We start from the raw sequence: 22898 nt of genomic DNA, 5'->3' as shown, positions 1-22898 counted from the left end.
AACATTGATGAATTAATTGAAAGAGTTGAAGAGGCTTATGAATTCTTTGATCCATCGGTGAACAAGTATACTTGAATTACTTTACCGTCATGCATGGTGGAAATTCTAAAGAAAGAAGGGGGAAACAATTACAAGATACCACATATGAAGAAACAAAGTCTTGAGAATCTAGGGTCCTTACCAGATATTTTGGATGACAGCAAGGAATTAGTGGAGCAATGAGTGAAGTTCCTTAATGATAGATTCGGACCAGCAGGAAATGAGGAACAAGGAGATGAAGACAACCATCTTGAAGTGGATGCAGACTAAGGTAAGTTACTTAGAAATAGGCTGCCACATCTAACCACCCTTTTGTGTAAAAATTGGTATGAAAAATGCAAAATCAAGTTGGTTATGTGTAAACTTTTGCTTATTATGTACAAGGCATCCTATTAATTAATGAAACACTTTTTCTTATTATGTACAAGGAAACCTATTAATTAATGAAACACTATTGCTTATTATGTATAGGGAAGCCTATGAATTAGTGGAGCACTGTAGTTAAACCTCTTGTTGTAATGAATTAGTGGAACACTTTTGCTAAAACTTAATGTAATGAACCTTATGGGATTAATGAATCAAATGACTTTTGGGTAAATAGAAAGCATTGTGTATTTTGTTGTTTATTTTACGGTGTATTTACACTTTCAGAATAGAAGATTGTAATTATCCATCAGAGGGTCAATATTTTAATCAGATAATATGGCATCATGTAAGTTACCTCAACAACTATCACATTTAAAACAATTAGAGCAATTCTTACATGCCATACATATATCAATTCAGTCCCTTTATCATATCGATTTAGGGCATGGTAGCTAGTAATGTTTGAATGGGACTCTACAAACAACAATTAAGGGACCCAAGTTCACAACAATTAAGGCACTCTAGTTTAAGTGGTCTCTCATCAACAACTGTCATTGAGACCATGACCCAGACATGATTGAAAAAAGCATGTATCATCATCCATCAACCACATTACACCCCACAAGCAACAAGGCAACAAAGAAAGAGGGACTATAGCAACAAATAGGCAACCATAAGCATCATATTCAAGCATCATATTCAGGCAACATTATAAGAACAGGCATCATATTCAAGCATCATATTCAGGCATCATATTCAAACATTATATTCAGGCATCATATTCAAGCATCATATTTAGGCATCATATTCAAGCATCATATTCAAGCATCATATTCAGGGAACATTTTAAGAACAAAGAACAAGCATCATATTCAACACACACAAACAACCAGCCAAACAACAACCAACACCCCTTGGCCAGCAACGCGAAGCTGCTACCGACCATATTCAACATACACAAACAACCTCCAACACACAACCAACCAATAATATAACCATTTTTAATGATGGGGATGCTTATAATTAAGAAGAAAAATGAAACTAAAAGATAAGGTTTTTGAAATTGTTACAGTGGTAGATAGTTGAACCCCGTCCTCATTCAAAACTAGGCCCGATCCAACCTTTTCTTTCTCTAAATTAAGACCAGTAGGGGCAGGAGGAGAAGGCAAAGCTGCAGCTTCTTCTTCATCAAGGTCATATATTTTAGCCATCTTAGGACGTAGTTTAGCCCTTCGAGGCCATGGCTATCTTCGTTTACCGGAACCGCTCCCCTCAGTTTTTTTTTCCTTCATCCAGAAGCAATTCCCACCATCAACAACACGACCGGTAACCTTTTCTGCCTCCAATTGCAAGCGGTAGCGGATTATTGTTCTGCTTTTTCATCCTCGACCGCGGCGAGAACTTCAAGCAAAGCTTCAAGCGATTTCTCACTCAAAATTTCACGACCTTTGTTATGAATGAACAAATTTTTCGCCCACGGAGTGTCCTGCTCAATGGACTCAATACACTTAACAAAGGAGCGCCATTTCTTCATCACAATCACTCTCAAAAGTTGCGTCACATATGGGCTTCAAATTCACCATATTAAAGTGTAGATTTGTGGGTTTTTGAGAGGATTTCGTGATCAATTAAAGTTTGTGTGGGTTTGTTGACGTAGTCGAAATGATTTCTTGCCCAATTCGTGCTTAATTCGTGAAGGAGTGAAGTTTGTGACAATTTCTGGGCAATTTGTGAAGATTTCATGCTGAATTTGTGAAGATTTATAAATAATCTGGGCAATTGGTGAAGATTTCCTGCTCAATTTGTGAAGATATACAAATAATCTGGGCAATTTGTGAAGATTTCGTGCGCAATTCGTGAAGTGGAACACAAAATCTGGGCAATTTGTGAAGATTTCGTGCTCAATTTATGACGATTTGGGGAATTTGTGTGGGTTTGTAGAGGTAGTCGAAACGATTTTGTGGGTTAGCTCGAGGGAGGAGAGAGAAATTCAAGGAGGAAGGTGACTTATAATCATGGAGGACGGAGAGAGAAAGCTATGGAGGAATAAGAGGATGAACTAGGGTTTTAAAATTTCCCCAAATTTGGAAGTATGAATGAATTGGTTGGTTAGTGAATAAATACGTGGAAAAAGAATTAGGTGGGAATCATTAAATTAATGATGTTGGTTAAATGGTATAATCTGGTGACATTAAAATATGTAATTGAGATTATGATTTTTTAGTAAGGGTATAGAAGTAATTTTGGCCTAAAAAATTTACCAAAAGCAGAAAGAAAAAGAAAGTTGCAACTAATAGGTAGCACCCCTAAATGGAAAATTTGCAACTAATTTGTAACGGAGGTAGTACATGTATAAACACCTAAATAATCAATATGAAACTGCATAAAAGCTAAACAACCATTTCGAATATCCAGCTTCTCATAAACCCTTTTATTCTTACACTTATCATCTTTGAATCCTTCATTACAACAAAAAAATCTTTTCATAAAAAATGAATCATCTCTTCTTCTTTTACTCTTCCTAATTCGAATTCCAAAACCTTTCCTAAATGCATATTCGTTATACGCATCAAAAACTTCATCTTTAGATTTAAATTGTTTGTCCTTTAATTCAGACTTTGATGCTTCTTCATAAACAATATTATACTTTTTTTCCATTGCACAAAGTTTAAATATACAATTATAAATGAACTTAAAGTGTTTTAGGAATGAACAATAATGAATAAATAAAATGTTCAAAAATAAAACAACACATGATCAATTTTAAAATTAATTATACCTACGAAATAAAACCAACGAAATGTTCATAACAAAAACACACGATTCTAAAACACATAGCAAAGAAATTAAACCACCGAAATGTTTATAGCAGAGTATCACAATACAAACTTACAAAATATAATATAATCAAACTTACAAAATTTCAGCATAATATAATCACATTTAAAGTTAAAACAACAAAAATGAATCATAATATATTAATTTCAAATAAACAAAGCATTATAACATTACAAACTTACAAAATTATGAAAAATTACAAAATTATAATGCTAATTACTAACATTGTTAAGTAAACAATTCAACCAAACGAACAAATTATTCAAATAAACAGAGCATTATACAATTACAAACTTACAAAATTATAATGCTAATTACTCACACTGTTGAGCAAACGATTCAACCAAACGAACTCCAAAAGGAAACAACAGCCCGCAATGACGATCAAAATCATCGCAATCTCCAGATGAAGAATTTGCCATTGATGAACAATAACGATTATCAAATTCGAATGAATCAACCAGAAAAAAAAAATCAATTCAAAAATGGTGAAAATTGAGGTTGATCAATTACAAAAATGGAGGTTCATCAATTGAGGAGAGAGAAAATATAGGATTTAAATTAATATACATACGTAGCTTGAAATAAAAGAAACAAAGAATTAAAAAAAAAAAGGAAACAATCGAAGAATGAAGAAGCTTAGTGGGGGGTGTGGGTAGCACGCAAAACGTTGCGTTAGGTGGGCTATAGTTAACACTACCTACACTTTAGTGTAGGGTAAAATTTTCACTAGCCCACGGCACGGGGGCCATGCCGTGCCGGACAACGTGCCAACCCATATTTTTTAATATATATGTATATAAAAAATTGATATATATATATATATATATATATATATATTTGAACAACTTAATTTTATATAAATAATGTTTTTAATTTATGTTTATGTTAATGTGAATATATTTTTTTTTGAACAACTTTAATTTCATTAAGTTTATATAAATAATTTAGCAAAAAAAAAATGCATATAATTAAAAAAATATATATATTACGAGTGCAATAAGCCGATAACACAAAAAATTGATGAATAACTTATTTTATTATATGCCGATACAATAAATCGATAATACAAAAAATTAATGATAATTAAAAATCATACAATAATTGGTAAATAACTTCATTTTATTATACGGAATATGAGGTTCAATAATACAAAAATTGTACAATAGTATGTAATGTAAATATGTAATTATTATTCTTCGTCTTCGTCTTCTTCTTGTTCAAGTTCATCGGACAATTGAATTGATGAGAACTAGTAGAACCCGACGTTCCTTCATCGTCGTCGTTTTGTGCATAAGACCGATCTTGGGAACGAGTTTCGGCATCCAACCAATCCTTGAAGCAAACACACATTTCAAGTGTTTCGGGTTTATGTCTTGTTCTTCTATCGTTTAAAAACCCATCCCGACGCACTAAAACCTCTTTCGGAGGAACCAGAGGGGACTTGGATAGCAATATCACGGGCCATTGCCGCCAAAATTGGATGTTTCGTGCTTTGTGAATTCCACCAAGCAAGGTTGTCGAGGCCGAACTTCTCTTCATCATCCATGCCTTTCATGAAGTCGTAACTTAAGTACATTTGCAACTCCAAAACATTGCTTTGTGTTCTTCTAGATGATGATTCCGTACCTGAAAACTTAGACATCATGTTAGCAGCTTGTGTAAATAAATCTTTGGCCCTTTTACTTACGTTTTTGGATGTTTGAGAAGGGGAAAATCGAGACATGGTTCCATATTTAGATTCATAAACTCTATATAAAGAGAAAAAATCATTAATTACCTTAGTTTTAAAAGTTTCAACATCATCTTTGAAATCCATGTTAGAAAAATAAATATCAATTAATAAAATAGTGTCATCATACTTTTGCCTTGGATCTAAAATAGAAGAAAAAATATAAATCATAGGAATATTAGTGTAATTTTTACGCCATTTTTCCTCCATAGATGGAAGATATCCATCAAAACCGTGTTGTATTTAGTACTGTTCGGCAAAAACTTGTGCAAGTAAACATGCATTGCTAAGAAAAGAATGGGAACAAGGATTATATACAGAAGAAAAACAATGTGTCATACTATATAGTAATTGTAAAAACTGCATATATATTTCACAATTAGCCCAATCATCTTCTAGTAAGGCAAATTGTGGAAATTTTTTATTATAAAAAAGTGTTAAATAAACCTTGTACTCGATTGCCCTACTCAACATTTCATAGATGTAGTTCCATCTAATTGGACAATCCGATGCTATTTTTATAGCCTTTATCCTTTGTTGCCAGTAAAAACCTTTCCATTCCTAATATCTCAAGTTAGAGATATTGATAGACATACATTTCTAATTTTGTAATAAAATGGACCAATTTCTTATGTTCCATCCTTCACACACAAGTTAAGAACATGACAAATGCATCTATATGGAGTGCATCTCCATCTAATAGTACATCAGTCAATTGGGGTTTAACCAAATTTGCACTAAATTTCATAGAAGTTGCATTATCAAAAGTCATAGACATGATTTTATCCCTAAGAATATATGCATCAATAGCTTGCATTAAATGATGAGAAATGTTAAGACCGTTTCAAGCATTTTAAAATGAATGATGAGTTTTTGTAATACCCAATCATTATCCAACCAATGACAAGTAAAACATAAATAGTGAAGTCCTTAACTACTATCCCATGCATCGGCAGTTAAAGAAACTCTACTAATGAGATTAATAAATTCATTTTCTAATTTCAATTTATACTCTTGAATATTATTCATGGCAGCAGAACGAACAATTATTTGGGAGATTTTTTATGTTGGGGTTAGAGTGTTAAAGGCATCATTTTCGATGAAAAGAAAAGGTTGTTTGGCATGTTATATCATTCTCTCAAGTTCATCTCTATCTCTCTCATAACTATAAATGAAGCCTTGTGGATGAAATTGTGAAATTTCGGGTTGGTTTGGATCACTAGACTGTCCACCACATTTTTTTGCATGTTTACTAAGGTGTCCCGCCCCTCCCTTGGTTTCGGCCGAGTAAATTTTCCTACAAGTCTTACACCTAGCTTTGGTTTATTCTCTACTTAATTGATAATGTGACCAAATATTACTCTTTTGGCTGGTTTGAGCAAATTCATCATCGGTACACCACTCATCTAATGGGTTTGGAATTTAGGTGTTTGGAATTTGGGTGGATTGTGCACTCGACCCGGAGGCTTGTGTTGTTTGGCTACCTTGGCTAGGAGGAATAGAAAATTCATGTTGTGATCCGTATAAATGAGGTGAGAATTGGTTTTGTTGAAATCTCAAACTAGACATAGTCCAAGAAGCCATATCATCCATTAATTCGAACCCTCCCGTGGTTTGGGCCGGGGATGAAAGAAAGGGGTGGAAGTGTTTGGAAATGGCATGTTAGGGGAGGGGAAGGGTATGTGAAGGGGGGCATTAAAGTTTTTGGGTTTAGTGATTTCCTACGTTTTCACTTGGCTTTCTTAGAGGAGGAGGAAGCGTTCGGGTTAGATGCCTTGATTAATATTTAATAATAATAACAAGCGGTATATGATTTTTTTCTCGATGAATTAAGCTACATGTTTTGCTGTGATTTTATCATATGAAGCGGCTTCGACCCATTTGGTGAAGTAGTTGATTGTTATAAGGATGAACTTGTGTCCCCCTTGTCCTGGTGGTGTTATCTTCCCAAAGATGTCGATTCCCCAAGTAGAGAACGGCCTTGGAGAAGTGTATGTGTAGAGAAGTGAAGGTGGAACGTGCTGTAAATTTGCGTAGACTTGACACTTCATACATTTCTTGACATATTTTTTACAGTCTCTCTCCATGGTAGTCTAATAATAACCCTGTCGTTGAATCTTTTGGACTAACATTTTAACGTTCATATGCGTTCCACGTATTCCGGCGTAAAGATTTTCCATGGTTTTGTGCGCTTCTATTATAGCTATGCATAAGAGATTTCTTCCTTGAGCCGTTCTTTTGTGGAGTTCTCACCTAAGGAGCACATACTGTGAGGCCAGGAGCCTTAAAGCACGATGTGCCCTTTAATCAGTGTTAGGAGGGTATTCTCTCTTCGTTACATAGGTAAGGATGTCTGTATATTATGGTTCTTCATCTTCTTCTTGTGTTTTATGTTCATCATCAACTGCTTGAACATAAGCCGGCTCATATCTTCTTTCTATAGTTAACATCATTTGGTTTGTGTCTCTTGGAATTCGCACCATTGATGCTAACTTAGCTAGTGCGTCAGCTAACAAATTCTCTTCTCTAGACAAATATGTGTATTCCACTTCATCTAGTTGCTCCGTGAGAGTTTCCAGATGAGCTTGATATGTAGCGAGACTTTCACTTAATCATCTCTGGGAGATCTAGTTAATGATTAGTGACGAATCACCATAGATTTTGAGCTTCTTAATTGGCAGGGCAGCATCTGTTTCTAATCCAAGGATGCATGCTTCATATTCTACAGCATTGTTGGTGACATCAAAGTCGAGCTTCATTGAAATTGGGATGTGTTCTTCGTTGGGCGATACAAGCAAGACTCCTACTCCACAACCCTTTTAGTTTGAAACTCCATTGAAATAGAGCGTTTAGCTATCATCCTCGGTCATTAGTACATCCTCATCAGGGAAATTGTACTCTTCTTCTTCTTTCTCAACTTCTTCCAACGAAAAATCTGCTAAGAAGTCAGAAACCGCTGAACCTTTTGATGGCTTTTTGGTACGAATTTCAAGTTAAACTGAGTAAGGTTGACTATCCACCTTGATAATCTATTATCGAGTGTTGCCTTTTCAAACAAGTACTTGAGAAAATCCATCTTTGACACAACATGAACAGTATGGGTAAGCATGTAATGTATTAATTTTTGTGCGGCCTACATGAGTGCGAGACACAACTTTTCAAGTGGCGTGTATCGGGTCTCATAACCTTGAAGCTTCTTACTCAAATAGTAGATTACATTTTCCTTACTTTTGATCTCTTGTGCTAGCATTGTTCCCATCGTTTCTCTTGTGACTCTAAGGTAGAGTCAAAGAGGAAAGTCATGTATTGCTAGCGCTAGCGCAGGTGGGTTTTCCAAGTACACTTTGATTTTGTCGAAAGCTTTTGACAGTCGTCATCCCATGTAACTGGAAAATTCTTCTTTAGCTTCTTGAATATAGGTTCACATATCGCAGTGAGTTTGGATATGAACCTACTTATATATTGCAACCTTCCGATAAAACCTCGAATCTCCTTCTCAGACTTGGGTGGTGGCATGGCCATGATTGCCTTGACTTTTGTGGGATCTATTTCAATCCCTCGAGAACTGAACATGTAGCCAAGGAGTTTTCTGATGTAACTCCAAATGCACACTTTGTTGGATTCAATCTCATATTGTACTTTGCAAAGTGCAATAATGTGGCCTGGTCGATCCTTTGCCTTGACGATCATATCATTAACATAAACTTCCACTTCTTTATGCATCATATCATGTAACAATGCCGTGGCTGCTCTTTCGTAGGTGGCATCTGCGTTTTTCAACCCGAATGGCATTACCGTGTAGCAATATGTACCCCATTGTACAATGAATGTGGTTTTCTCCATGTCTCCCTCGGCCATTAGTACTTGATTATATCCAGCGTAACCGTCCATGAAGGATAGGAGCGCATGGTTTGCTGTGTTGTCGACCAGAATGTCTATGTGAGGTAAGGGGAACCCATCTTTTGGGCTTACTTTGTTGAGATCCCTATAATCAACACGCATTCTGACACTTCCATCTTTTTTTGGAACTAGAACCACATTAGCTATCCACTCTGGATACTTGGAAACTTTGATGAAACCTGCAACCAGTTGTTTTCTAATTTCTTCTTTGATTTTGAGAGCCACATCTGGTTTCATACGGCGTAGCTTTTGTTTGACGGGCTTCATACCTGGAATGAGTGGTATTGTATGCTAACCTATATCCTTGTCAATACCTGGCATATCTTGGTATAACCAAGCAAATACATAAAAAAATTCACTAAGCAAGTTAATTAGCTCTTTGCGTTTGTTTTGACTTTGTGTTAATCCAATTTTTACCTCTTTGAGAGTTGTATCATTGGAAATATAATTTTTTTCTTTATCTTCAATGATTGCAGTTTTATTATCATTTTCTTTCATTACTTTTATTATCTCTTTGTCATTTTTATCATTAGCAAAGAAATATTGATCAGGGTTAGGGGAATGACACACATCGTAAGCAAAGGTACTCATTTCATTGAATTCATTGGTCATTACATCAAAGAAGGCAAGTAGCTACAACCTCGCCCGAATTATTTGGTAAGAGGGAGGAGACTCGATAAGAGGTTCAACACTAGGAGGAACTACACAAAAATACTTAATAGCTGATGAGTGGCATTTATGCCACTCTTTTATCCTTTTTCTCTAAGGATTCTCCCCTCATTTGCACTTGTTTGGCCCTTTTTCTAAGCATTTTTTACTTAGTTATGTTTCCTCCTTTCCTTTCTCCTTTATCTTCCTTTTTCTTAGTCTTCTTGCCTCCCCTTTAATTTAATTTCCATCCTTGTTATTTGTAGGTATCATGTGCTGAAAGAAAGAGGATTTCAAGGAGCCAAGCAAACTGTTCTGCGCGGGCTACTATGCGGCTATTGTGCGAGCGCGCACCCTTGGCTATGCGGGTGCGCATCCCTGTCAGAACCCGCGCAACCAAGCTGATGAAACATAGCCAAACCTGAGAGTTTGCGCGACCTACTGTGCGACCTCTGTGCGGGCGCGTGACCTGTTGCGCGGGCACGCAGGTTTACTATGCGGGCGCGCTTGATTTCCCCGTACCCTCAAAGTTGCGGCCACGCACTATGCTGAGAGGGTGCACACTACTACTGCGCGAGCGCGCATATTTTGTGTGTGGGCGCGCACCGCTGGGTTTCTGATTTCTTTGCGCCTTGTTGCCCAAGTTTCTTTCTTTTGGGGGAGCCACATATATATAGACGGGACTCCTTATAATGAAAAAGACGCAGTTCTAATTCTATATAATATTAGCCTAGTCAAGAGATAGAAAGTAGATTGTTATTCAAGCATCCTTTATTGTATTAAACTTTGCTCATGTTTTAATCTTCAATCAATCAACCAAGAATCCAAGTTTTCATCTTTCATTAATCCTTTCTTTAGTAATCTCTTCTCCTTTCCTTTAGTTTTATTTATTTGTTTTATTGTTTCTTATTCTTGTTAATCTTATTAGTTCATCTAGTTGTTATTTATTTCATTGTTTTTAATCATGTTTTGTTTTGAGTTTCTTGAGTTTGTTTCTAGTTTTGATATTATGTTTAAACTACCTTCTCTAGGCTATTCTTTTAGCTAGGGGAAGGGGTGGAAAATATGAGTTGATATTGGATGAATGATGATGGTTGGATTGAACTTATTCCATAAATTGATGAAAGACATGATTTTTAATAGCTTGAGATTATTGTTGCACTCTATTTGATGTTTTCTAGTTTAAATGCATGAAAGTGATTTGAACTAAATTCAGATCATCTATATTTTAATGATTGCATGAGAATGAGTTATTAAAGTAGAGTTTTTATGGATTGTGCTTCTTTATTCTCTTGATTTGATTGTAACTAATAGGATGCATGAGAATGATCCTAGTTAGTGTAGACCTCTTTCATTGATTTTCCTAGACTATTGCATGAGAATGAATTATTTAGGTAGAATCTTGTGTTCTTTGGCATGTGTTTCATGATAATCATCATTATTCCCCTCTATCTAATCATATTGGACACCCCCGTATCCCTAGCGTCGTCTCTCTTGATTTTAATCATCATGATCTTTGCTTATTTTTAGTTTTAGTGCTCTTTATTCAAAAACTAACAAAAACATTCCCCTTTTACTTTTGCATTAGTGAAAATTGATGTTGAATGAGTGAGCTTCCTTAGTGGTTCAACCCTTTACTTGCCCCTATGATTGTATTAGGGTAGTTTAGGTATATAAATGATTAATTTGATTAGGGTAGTAGTTTAACGACCTATCTTATCCAGATCAATAGCAGAAAGGGGGTCTACCTCAGATCCTAAGGACTCATCAACAGACTCAGACTCGGACTCGGACCCAGACAAGTCTGTAGGCTTTATCAAGACGAGGGAAGAGGTTTTGGTGATATAGTTGATAGTGAGAGTGATACTTACTCTTCAAGTTACACTAAAGCTAGGCTGCAAGGGCTAAGTGTGTGCGAAAATATTATTTCATGAAGAGTCAAATGATGGTGACTCTTTAGGCTAGGTAAGCTAACGATGTAAGGATCGAGCCCCCAAGTCTAGCTCTAAATGAATAGGGATGAGAATTAGATATCCTTTGATATGATCATGAAGTGAGTGTGTGAAGGTGAAAATGAATGCATGTTTATTACGGCAGCACCTCGAAGTGAGGTTGCCTACGTATCCGTTAGGAATCAGGGCAACGTAGCTCTAGCCAAACCTCGCACAAGTATGTGTATTCCTCAAAGAGGTCTTTTGAGGGTTGTACCGTGGTTAGGCTAAAGGTTATAGAAGAAAGTGATAAAGGCTCAAGACCCTAGATAAGCCCCCAAGGTGTGCAACCTTGCATTGGGATCCTTGTATTTTTATTCTTGAGTTTTCTCATTTTTGAATTCTCTTTTATATTTTTGCTCTCTATTTTTTGTTTCTTTTGCATTTATTATTTTGAACCTTTTTAATAAATGTGGGTAATCCCGATCATGCGGTCTATCACTCACTTGGCATTCATTTTTCTCAGGCACGGTACCGAGCATCGATAAGAGACGCAATATGAGACGTGTTCATATCAAAGACATGTTCATGTCAAATACATTGGAACACTTGCCCTTTTGTACACTTTTATTGTTTTTGCTATTTTATTTATTTTAATCTTTTGAAATCACTCAAGCTTTTTGAAATTGCATAAATTGCACAGTATCCCATCCCAAGGTTAGGTAGATGTTGGTTGAAGAAAGAATGGTCTATCATTAGACGAGGCTCAAAGTGGTTTATCAAAAAAGGATTGTATATTTGAAAGGGTGAAGATGATATGATAGGCTACAAGGGGTGCCTGTAATCACTGGTATACCTTGTGCTTAGTTCGACATGATTTTTTTTTTTTTTTGTGCAATGCAATGCAATGATCATATGCAAGAAATAAAATGCTCATTTTATTAAAAGGAAAAAGTAAAATAAAGTCCTACAAAATGAGTCTAAGGAAATAAAAGGGTACCTATGCTGGACTTATTGGGGAAAGGAATAAAATGGGAGAAAAGAAAGTAAAAAAAAGAGGTCATGAAATCTTGTCGTTGAAGCTCGCCTTGTGCCATTTGCTTTATCATCATCCAGTCTTCTTGCTAGCTAGATGCCATGGGATCTTGTTTGCTTCTATGAGATTTTGAAACCTGTAGCATTCATCCGTGGTATGACCGTTTCCTTGATGGTACTTGCAATAAGATTTGGGATTCCATCTCGACGATCGATTTTCTAGCATTGGATCTTCAGTAGGGCCGATAGGTTTGATTAATCCTTGACCATAGGGACGATCGAAAGCAACGTCATAGGTCATTCTAATACGTGTGAGCTCTCTTTTTGGTTTCTTTTTATATCCTTGATGAACCATGGCTAAGACTTCATTGTGGTCAAAGGTACTAACATTGTTACTAGAGTTGGCGTTTTTGGAAGAAGAAGGATTGTCGTTCTTCTTTCCTTTCCAGCCACTGTGGTTACTATTGTTAGTAGCTTTTTGTTTTGTGAGGTTATCTTAGATTTTAATACCGATGTCATAGACGGCCTTGAAAGTATTCAAATTACGTTGATATTTTAAATGCTTCAAATACTTCTCTTGGAGATTGTTGATAAACATCCTGATAGATTCTTTTTCAGTGGGAACCTCAATCATCTTAACAAAATTTTCCCTCCACTTATTAAAGAAAGAAGTAAATCCTTCATTCTCTTTTTGTCTTAGAATCTCAAGTTGTCTATAGTCGGTTTCAATTTGAATATTACACTTATATCTATCAATGAAAGCGTTTACAATAGCATCCCAAGTAGTGGTTTTCTCTTTGTCATGGGAAAAGAATCATTGTTGTTTCAAGAGATAAAGAAAACAAGGAATGAAAAACTTTCCTATCAATCCCCTTAATGTTCATTATGGTCTCGAATCCCGTTAAGTGGAATTAAGGATTATCTGTTAGCCGGAACTTAGGGATGTCATTGGCATTGAACTTTTGCGGAAGAAGCTCCTTGTCCATTGAGATCCCTTGTGAGCTAATGTCCAGGAATCTATAGTCATTGGATATTTTGATCAAGCTTTCTTGCATGAGCTCCATTTGTTTTTGTTTCACAGGGTCATTGATTTGAAGGGTTAAAGTCTTCAACACCTCAGTCATGTTAGCCATTTGCTTCTTAAGCTCATTGACTTCTTTTTGACTTGCCATTATCTTCTTAGCCTTTCTTTTTCGACTGACTGGTTTATCGAAAAGTTGAACTTTAACGAAGGTGATGTCTTTCATTAATCGCCCTTCTCTTCTTGTCCAAGTACAGTGGAAAGGGAAATTAGGGATAAGTTTTCATTATTTATTTATCTTGACCCAAGCTCTATTAAACATGGAAGAGAAGGTGGAAAACAATGGGAATAGATTCGACCCCCCACTCGAATGACGGAAAACGACTCATGCATGAACCTAAGACATGGTCATGGTGTACATACATATTAGTGGTTGCTAAACTAGTGATTTTAGATGACATATTAAGACTTTTGTCATGACCATGTGTCTAGACTATGTTACTAGACTCAAGCAAAGACTAAGTTAAGACCTCACGTATATGCATTAACTGGATAGGCTGTGGTATTTTAGTAATAACATTTTATCTGTGACTCTGATTGGCACTAAACCAATACATAACGAAAGATAAAACTTGGGGTTACATATCCATTGGTTGTAAGACTTGTAGTTATTCCTAGAACTCCGGATATGACCAAAACAAGTTGATGTTTGTGCAGTATACGGGAATAAAAATTCGGGTTAACTCAAAGGAAATATAACTCGATTTTAGACATATTTATTAGCTCAAATTAATTAATCAAGCAAAGTCCTTTAGTCCTTTGTTAGTTTATTTAAGCATATTCATAATTACAAGTCAAACCAAACGGTTAGTTTAATCACATGTAAGCATGCACAAGCAAATAATGCACAAGTAGTCAAATAGTCACAACATGATGCAATGAGTTTGCAGCCTAACCATGGCTCTAGTTCTCTAAAGTTAGGGATATGGGTTAGTCAAAGAGGGTCCATGGTTATGAGTCCTGATGCACCGCGCGGAAGCCTTACCTTTGGAAGGGTTGGCGCGTGTGGATGGGACACCGCGAGTTAAACCCGCTTTCCATGGTTTGGTGAATTCAACATTCTCGGATGTACCCTTCGTTGCCAGGAGAGTTCGATTGGGTAGATGGAGCATAAATTCCCAGAGGGTTATGTCCATATGTAGAACACATATAGGTTTCAGAAAAGAGAGAAAAACTTAATCAGGAAGTAGAATCTAGCCAACAGTGCTAGAATAAGTCAAAACAAGAAGAAGAACACGACGCGAGACAACAGAGTCTGTCGAGAAAATAACTCTGTCGCCAGATGACAATTCTTTCGCCAGGCGAAGAACTATGTTTTCTAAGTGCTAGTTCCTACATGCCTCAACAACTTTCTATGTTCTTAGAATATTTCAGTTTTCGCAGTATTATTTCGATTCTAGCTGTGAAAGATATTTCACAAATTTCCTACGTATAAAAATCCTATGTTTTTTATTCATTATGGATGGTAATTCCAATGAAAACCTTTTTTATGCTTATGCCAATAATGTCAATCAAAATTACGCACATGAAATACTTAGAACTTTTCGAGTCTCATCCACTCATTCTAAATCATTGCCAAATTAAATTATAGGAATTAAAATAGAAATCCTCCCCAGTGGAGTCGCCAAAAAACTGTAGGTAATATTTTAAATATTATCCCAAACTTGAACCCCACGGTGATCATACACTTAAGCATGGTGGCGTCTAAAGGGAAGGAAGCTAGAGTAAAAGAGTCGCCAACAAGTTTTAGGGACTTGTAAACCGTTCATAGGATAAAGGTTACACCCCTTAACGATCCAGGAGATCGTTAACTCCAATAGGTCTAGAACCATAACTGGTGTTCGGGGATGAAGGTACAAATTCAATCTAAAAGAGAAAGAACTCGCACTAATAATAGGCATCTACCTTATTCTACTCGTATTCATGTGCGCTTTCTGACTAACATGCAATCAATAGGTTTATCCTAAACTCGTTTAATCTATGTTGGTTGAATATTAATGCACAAATAAATCTATTATTGGTGATCGCTTGAATTATACTTATATTAACCTAAACAAGATTATTAATTATCTTATTAAGCGTGATTTCAAGTACAAATTCCCTTTAAACATGCATAAAAGGCATGATTAAGCAATAACAATAAATATATGAAAAAAAATAATAATAATCATAATAACAATCATAATAATATCATCATTAAAGCTTAATAATAACAGTATGATCCTAGGCATGATAGTAATAAGATTAATAATAAACCCTAGCATGTCACTAAATATCAAAGATCAATTAGACCTGACATGACAGTAACATGATATTAGGAAAGAAATAGGATGCATAATAGAAATCATAAATGATATAAGAGACTTAATTATCACCCTAAACATGATAGTAGGAAGCAATAAAACATCCTAACATGATACAAGGAATCAACAAAATAATCTAAGTATGATTTCTATATCAAAAGATCAATGAAACAATTAAATTACCTACTTTGTTGCCTCGTACTTCTTTCTAATAAAAAAATACACACGTTAGTAACTTTAAGGAAAACTATAAATCAAAATAATTAAATTAAATAATTGAAATAGAGAGTTGGAACCAAACCCTCATAAATATCAAACCTTTCATGCCTAGGGCGAAGGAAAATTCGAACTTGGATAGGTGTGTGTAGGGAATATTTCAAGCGTTAACCCCTAGCTTGAACCCCACTCTGATCATACACTAAAGTACGGTGGCGTCCAAAGGGAAAGAAGATAGAGCAAAAGAGTCGCCAACAAGTTTTTTTTAGGAACTTGTAAACCGTTCACGAGGTGAAGGTTACACCCCTTAACGATCCAAGAGATCGTCAACTCCAATAGGTCTTGAACCATGACTGGTAGTTCGGGGATTAAGGTACAAATCCAACCTAAAAGAGATTGAACCTGCCCTAATAATAGGCCTCTACTTTATTCTGATCGTATTCATGTACGCTTTCTGACTAACGTGCAATCATTATAATTAACCTAAACCTGTTTATCGATGTTGGTTAAATATTAATGCACAAATAAAACTATTATTGGCGACCACTTGAATTATAATCATATTAACCCTAACAAGATTATTAATTATCTTAATAAGCGTGATTACAAGTACAAATTCCCTTTAAACATGTATAAAAGGTGTGATCAAGCAATAACAATAAATATATATATATAAAGCAACATAATAAATCATCATAAAAATAATTATAACAATAATCATAATAATAATAATCATGATCATGTTAAAGCATAATAGCAAGATCCTAGGCATGATACTAACAAGATTAATAACAAACCCTAGCATGTCACTAAGCATAAAAATCAAAGCTTTAACCCTAACATGATACTAACAATCATAAATATTAGGAAGAACATAGGAAGCATCATACTTTTAATCATACTTAATATTAAAATAACCCCAGACATGATACTAGGAATCAAAATAACAAGTTAAGCATGATTTTTATATCACAATATCAATTAAACCATTAAAGTACTTACTTGGATTCCTCGTACCTCTTTCTAATAACAAAATACGCACATTAGTAACTTAAAGGAAAATAATAAAACAACAATTAAATTAAATAATTGAAAGAGAGAATTGGGACCAAACCCTCAGAAATTAAAATCTTTCACGTCTAGGACGAAGGAAACTTCGAATAAGGCTAGGTGTATCTAAGTCTTGCGAATGCAAAATTTTGTATTTGAGAAAAGGCTAGTTTAGAAAAGAGAGAGAGAGAGAAAGTAATCAAGAGAATCTTGATGAGAGTTGGTGAAAAATGGTGAATGAAAACGGGGTTTTTAGAAAGCTATTTATAGTGCAAATCAACCAAAAAGATAAAAAATCAAAACAGAGTTCAGACGCGTAAAACCAGGTTAGCGCCATACGCTAACATTAGCGCCAGGCGCTAACGCTAGCGCCAGGCGCCAAGCTTAGCGTCAGGCGCTAATGCTGGTGTTTGGCGCTGACTAAGTTATTGATGCGTTTTCTAAAATCAGATAGAAATTGAAGTACAGGAGGATAAAATTGTATTTTCCTAAAAAATATTCTTTTATTCTGATAAAAACTCTAAAAAGTCAACAAAAGTCAATTTATCAATGCAATTGAATTAGGAATGAAAAGAACCTTCTAGAAGAATCTAGAAGACTAAAACCATTCCTAATTGCATTAGGAATGATAAACGCATATTAGGCCCTCCTATAGATCATTGGGCCGCATATAAGGCTCAAACCGGGCGCAGTTTAGTAATTTGGCCAAACTTCCTCAATATTCATCGGAATTGGGCTTATAATATATCGTTGGAAAGCTCTTTTCAAGCTCTATCCAAATACATTACTATTGGACTCATATCATGGACCAAAAAAACTGGATTGGCTGTTTTTTTATAATAGGTTTTCAAAAATAGAGAAAAGAGAAAAGAAAATAAAACTATCCGCAACACTAAACTTTCCACACTTTCACTTCATTCGATTATTATTTGAATTGAAAATAACTCATCACTGGGTTTGGTTTTGGGGAGACACAAATTGGTGTCTACAGAAGGCCCCAATTAGACTAAGTTTGGAGAAACGCAAGTTTCGAAAACAAAAGTCAAAGTATCGATAGGGACGGAGAATGATTCAGAACGTTCTGCGATCCTAAATCACTCTTGTAACGCCGATAGCTGCAACTTAGCATTAGTTAAACAAATAAAAGAGTTAAGAAACGCGTATCTTGCACCATCGAGCACACGTCTCTAAAAGTAACCAATTTGTTGCTGCTTTTTGTTGTTTTGATGACCTCCTGCAAGCTAGAGAATGTCATCTTGCTTGAAAACTGCTACACTTGAAATTGCAATGATAATCTTCCGCAAGCCAAGGAACACTATTGAAGATTGCTTCGCTTGAAACGATCCTCTTCCCCTTTGTGACCATCTTCCACATCTTAGGGAACACGATCGAAGACAACTTCGCTTGAAATCACCTTCAGTTTTTTGTGACAACTCTCCGCAAGCTAGGGAATGCTGCCGAAGATATACTCGCTTGAAAATATCCTCATTTATTGCGATAATTTTTCAAAGAAAACCCGTCATCGGTTGGGCACTACCATACGCCGCCAAACTCAACGCGGTACTATTTGCATGCCCCGGGGCTAGAAGTGCACACCGGGTGTCTTCCTACACAAGTATATATATAAAAAGAAGATAGTTAAATAGGACTTTTACAACAGCATAGATATAACAAACCGGTTCATTAAGGTAGAGGGTTACAAATCACTTGTAACTTTGGAAATTCATGCGGTGTTGGATTTTCAAGCTCCCTCGAGTCCGCATGTGTAGGAGTAGGAACCTGCAACAGTACATCAATCATTGCACCTCAAATCTCAATTAACTCGGTATTTTAAAACTTTTAATAACCCAATTGATTTTACCTCAGGTGGCACATCTTCACCACGTATCTCATCTCCTCCATGTCTACCACCTTCTCCTTGTCCTTTTGGTTTAGAACATGAGTCGACTGGGGTACTAGTGAGGAACGGCAAAGCCGGTAAATTCATCAGCTTCGCCCAAGCATTCAATTCACCAACTAACTCTTTGCGTACTTGTTCCTTAATTGATGCCACCTTGGAATCCAACTCCCCCGGTAAGTTAACACTGGCTTGAGATCTACCCGATTTTGTGTATTCGGGACCCATCACCTTATTCCATCCAAGCAATGACCCTCCCGAACCTACTACTCGTCCTGGATGGTATGACCTTCCCAAAGCCATGGTGAAAGGGTCATTCTCCACACTTGGTTCAAATTTGCCCTCCACCATCTCTTGAGTGTGCTCAAGCTATAGCATAAGGAAAAATGAGGTCAGTAAAACAGTTAATGGTTTGTACAGTGATTAGATGCAAAATTGACTTAATTTCAACAATTCATAGGTAACTTACAAGCTTATCCGCCAGTTTTTTGGCTTCCGGACCCTTGATGAACCATTTTCCGGTTTTCTTATCAAACGAATGGAGAGAACAAAAGAAATCACCGACACGACTCATCAATGTAGTGATCGTGGAACTAGAGGGTTCCTTCGATGCCACTAGAAGCGCTTTAGGGTATAAACCCAAAGCGGCCCACTCAGGTCTCTTTTCAGCAAAAGTCTTAGGACCCATACGATGGACGTATTCCTTCTTTTCTGCATTCGCTTGATTTTGCTCTCGAAGTTCCTACAAAACAAAAAATGTTAGTCTCTTTAATACAAAAAGTGTCAAGCTATTATACAATTGAGATCAGATTTACACAAACTTACAATGGCTTTCTTTTGACTCTTCATTCTAACGAACTCTTCCCAATCATCTTTTGACACGGTCGGCCATATTTGCCACGGGAGACGGTTATCCTCTTTGGCATTCTTCTTCTTTGTTTGCACCTTCTTCTTCTTGTGGATCGACCGATTAGTCAACTTGGTCTTAACACCTCTGAATCTTTCTGCTAATAAAGAGACAAACACCCTTTTCTTCTCGGGATCATTAGGAATAGAAAACTGCCTCTGCAAGCACAAATTAAAACCGATTATTAGTTTCTATTTAGTAACAACCATAAGGTTAAGGTATCTTAAATTTTCTAAATGTGCCAAAAACACACTTACCCTTGTATCATCCCAAAATGCTTGAATCAAACCCGGAGGTACTTGCCGCATTACAAGCGTAATGGGGATTTTCCGCGAACATATGCCAACTTGATTAGCATATTGTCGACGCCATTTGGGCCCGGGTTGGCCTTTGTTGTCATACTCCAAGACCATGGGACCGTCCGGTTTTTTAAAGCTTCTCGTCGGACCCCTTGTTTTTCTTTCAGCCGGTGCCTTTTCCCCCCCTCCACCACCTGTGTTGTTTTCATCTTGTCCTTGGCCTTGACTTTCAGGAGTCGGGTTCTCACCAACAATCTCACGTGCTGTATTTACAATGGCCGGTGCACGTTCAGCTAACATTTCAAAATCGTCAAGCCTACGCTCGAACTCATCTTGAGCCTGATCCTCTGGCTCACCCAAGTCATCCTCCTTATTCACATCATAAGGCACATCACTATCATCGGAGTCGTCATCCTCGTACTCGTCCTCATACTCATCATCGTCAATGTCCTCTACCAAAGGAGGATCATGATCGTCCGCCATGAGATATAAGCACCTGTCAAAGCAATCATAAAACAATATTAGTGTATAGTAAAGTATATGCATGATAGTTATTATGGTTATGTAGAAGTTATTTTAGCCATTTTCACCTACTTATTATGGTCCTATAACCTTGTATATGCATGATTATGAGTACAAAATGCCAATTTCAATCTACATATGGAAAATAGGTTGTTAGAATGAATAAATGTTAGTTCATACACAAAACAAAGGAGTTGGGTTAAGTAGAATCTATTTATGCCAGTTTCACCTACATATGGTCCTATAACCTTGTATATGCATGATTACGAGTACACTTAGGCAATTTCAAACTACAAATATATATTATTTTTGCCTACTTATGCTCATGTATACATGATAACTAAACTATATTTGCAATGAAACCATTACTAACTTTTAATCAAACTACCTCATTATGAAATTCCGTCGTTGTGGTCTGATCGCATATAACCTGCTTCGTTGTCTATTTCATTTAGTACAACAGGTCTAGGAACAGTGAAAGGTGCTGAATCATCAAACGCATCATATTCTTCCTCATCCTCAACATCTCCAATGCCTAGGATTCTTCTTTTTCTAGCTAGCACTATAGACCATTTTGAATCCATTGGGTCAGTTACGTAGAACACTTGCTTAGCTTAAGATGCAAGGATAAATGGTTCCGCGCTATCATTAAAGTGGCCAAGATCTACAAGAGTAAAGTCCTCAGGTTTGACGTTATGCCTGATATTATGAACCCACTTACACTTGAAAAGAGCAACCGTGAAGTCACAATAATCAAGCTCCCATATTTCTTGAATTCGACCATAGTATGACAACTCTGCATCGACAGGTGATTTATCCTTAGAACTTGCAAACTCCCTTGACGATACCACAAGAGTTACACCACTGTTTTGGGTGGAGGAAGATTTCAAATCACGAGCCTCGGTCCAAAAAGTGTACCCATTGATGTCATATCCCTCAAATGAACGGACATCAACCCGAGGACCGTACGCAAGCCACCGTACTGTATCGGTCACATTAGTATCATTCAATCCACTCATTACTCGTTCACGAAACCAATCAACAAATTTCTTATTATGCAACTGCATAAGTGCCTTTTCCCCTTTGGATGGAAATTCGGCACGCAAACAAGCCATGTGCTCGTCTAAATATGGGTGCACATCTGAAACATGGTGCAACACATAAAGGTGTGCTTGTAAGAAATGATCTCGTTCTGGTGACATTCATTTCGACCCAATTGTGCCATGACCATCAAGTCTACCTTCATGTCGAGAAGTAGGAAGACTAATAGGCTGAGCAAGGGCTATGTAGTCCGCCACAAAGTTACCTATCTCCTCACCCACTATCCCTTGCATTATACTTCCTTCAGGGTATTACCCACATATGTACCCAGAGAACATAGTGAGGAAATGGTAAGCCAAGATGTTCCTTAAAATCGAAAAGAAAACATACATTCACCACCTAAGTGAGAGTACACATTCAAGAACAGTCCCAACCGGGGACTATTCAAGACTTTGACCTAATGAGAAAGCCTTGAACGGGTATCTAGGCATATGATGATGCAATTCAAGTATTCTATATATTGTTGTATTTATTTGCAATTAAACAATACACAAGTTGCAATTTCATGAATAAACTTTTATTAAATGGATGAATAGAAAGAAAGATAGGTAAGTAAAGTTTAGTAGTCATACCAATATAGAAACTACCCACTTGAGCTCAATATGTAGTCCTCAAGCTAATTAAACTCTTGCTTCAATTCACATATGAATCTACATATTAAAAAAAACAAAACTTAGCAACGTCACTAATTCTCTAATATATTCACAAATCTCTAATGTATTCACAATTCTCTAATTTATTCACAACTAATTAAGTGACAATATCACTATTTCTCTAATTTATGCACAATTCTCTAATTTAATCACAATTCTCTAAATTATTCACAAATCTATAATGTAATCACAATTCTATAATTTATTCACAATTTTCTAATTTATTCACAACTAATTAGAAGTAAGGTCACTAATATACACATTGAAACATACAAAAAATTGACTAAGGAACAAGGTAATGCAAAATTACTAATATATTCAATCGAGGATCAAGAGTTAAAGCATTCAATCACAATAATTTGACTAAGAAATCACCATCT

At 36.2% G+C, this 22898-nt stretch overlaps 1 protein-coding gene across 1 annotated transcript; it reads right to left on the bottom strand.

The window, feature by feature from the left end:
* Positions 1-4627: 4627 nt before the first annotated feature.
* LOC110729273 lies at positions 4628-19983 on the bottom strand. Its single transcript, XM_021909002.1, has 5 exons — positions 19862-19983; positions 19506-19778; positions 19107-19405; positions 5638-5712; positions 4628-4994 (listed from the first exon to the last, which is right to left on the bottom strand). Exons 1-5 carry the CDS (start codon positions 19883-19885, stop codon positions 4628-4630), a joined length of 1038 nt encoding a protein of 345 aa, XP_021764694.1. The 5' UTR covers positions 19886-19983.
* Between the last annotated feature and the right edge of the window lie 2915 nt (positions 19984-22898).

The sequence above is a fragment of the Chenopodium quinoa genome, unplaced genomic scaffold (genome assembly GCF_001683475.1).
Source record: "Chenopodium quinoa cultivar QQ74 unplaced genomic scaffold, ASM168347v1, whole genome shotgun sequence".
NCBI classification, from domain to species: domain Eukaryota; kingdom Viridiplantae; phylum Streptophyta; class Magnoliopsida; order Caryophyllales; family Amaranthaceae; genus Chenopodium; species Chenopodium quinoa.
Note: the sequence above shows the minus strand (reverse complement) of the source record. Positions and strands in the feature narration are given on the sequence as shown.

Excerpts from the sequence above, each read along its gene's own strand:
- LOC110729273 (XM_021909002.1), bottom strand. The coding sequence starts at position 19,885 with ATGAAGAGTCAAAAGAAAGCCATT. Across the intron at positions 19,406-19,505 it reads AAAAACTGGCGGATAAGCTT|CTTGAGCACACTCAAGAGAT; the intron begins GTAAGTTACCTA and ends CTTATGCTATAG. Across the intron at positions 5,713-19,106 it reads ATGAATTTACCGGCTTTGCC|TGCAAATTTGGTTAAACCCC; the intron begins GTTCCTCACTAG and ends TATGAAATTTAG.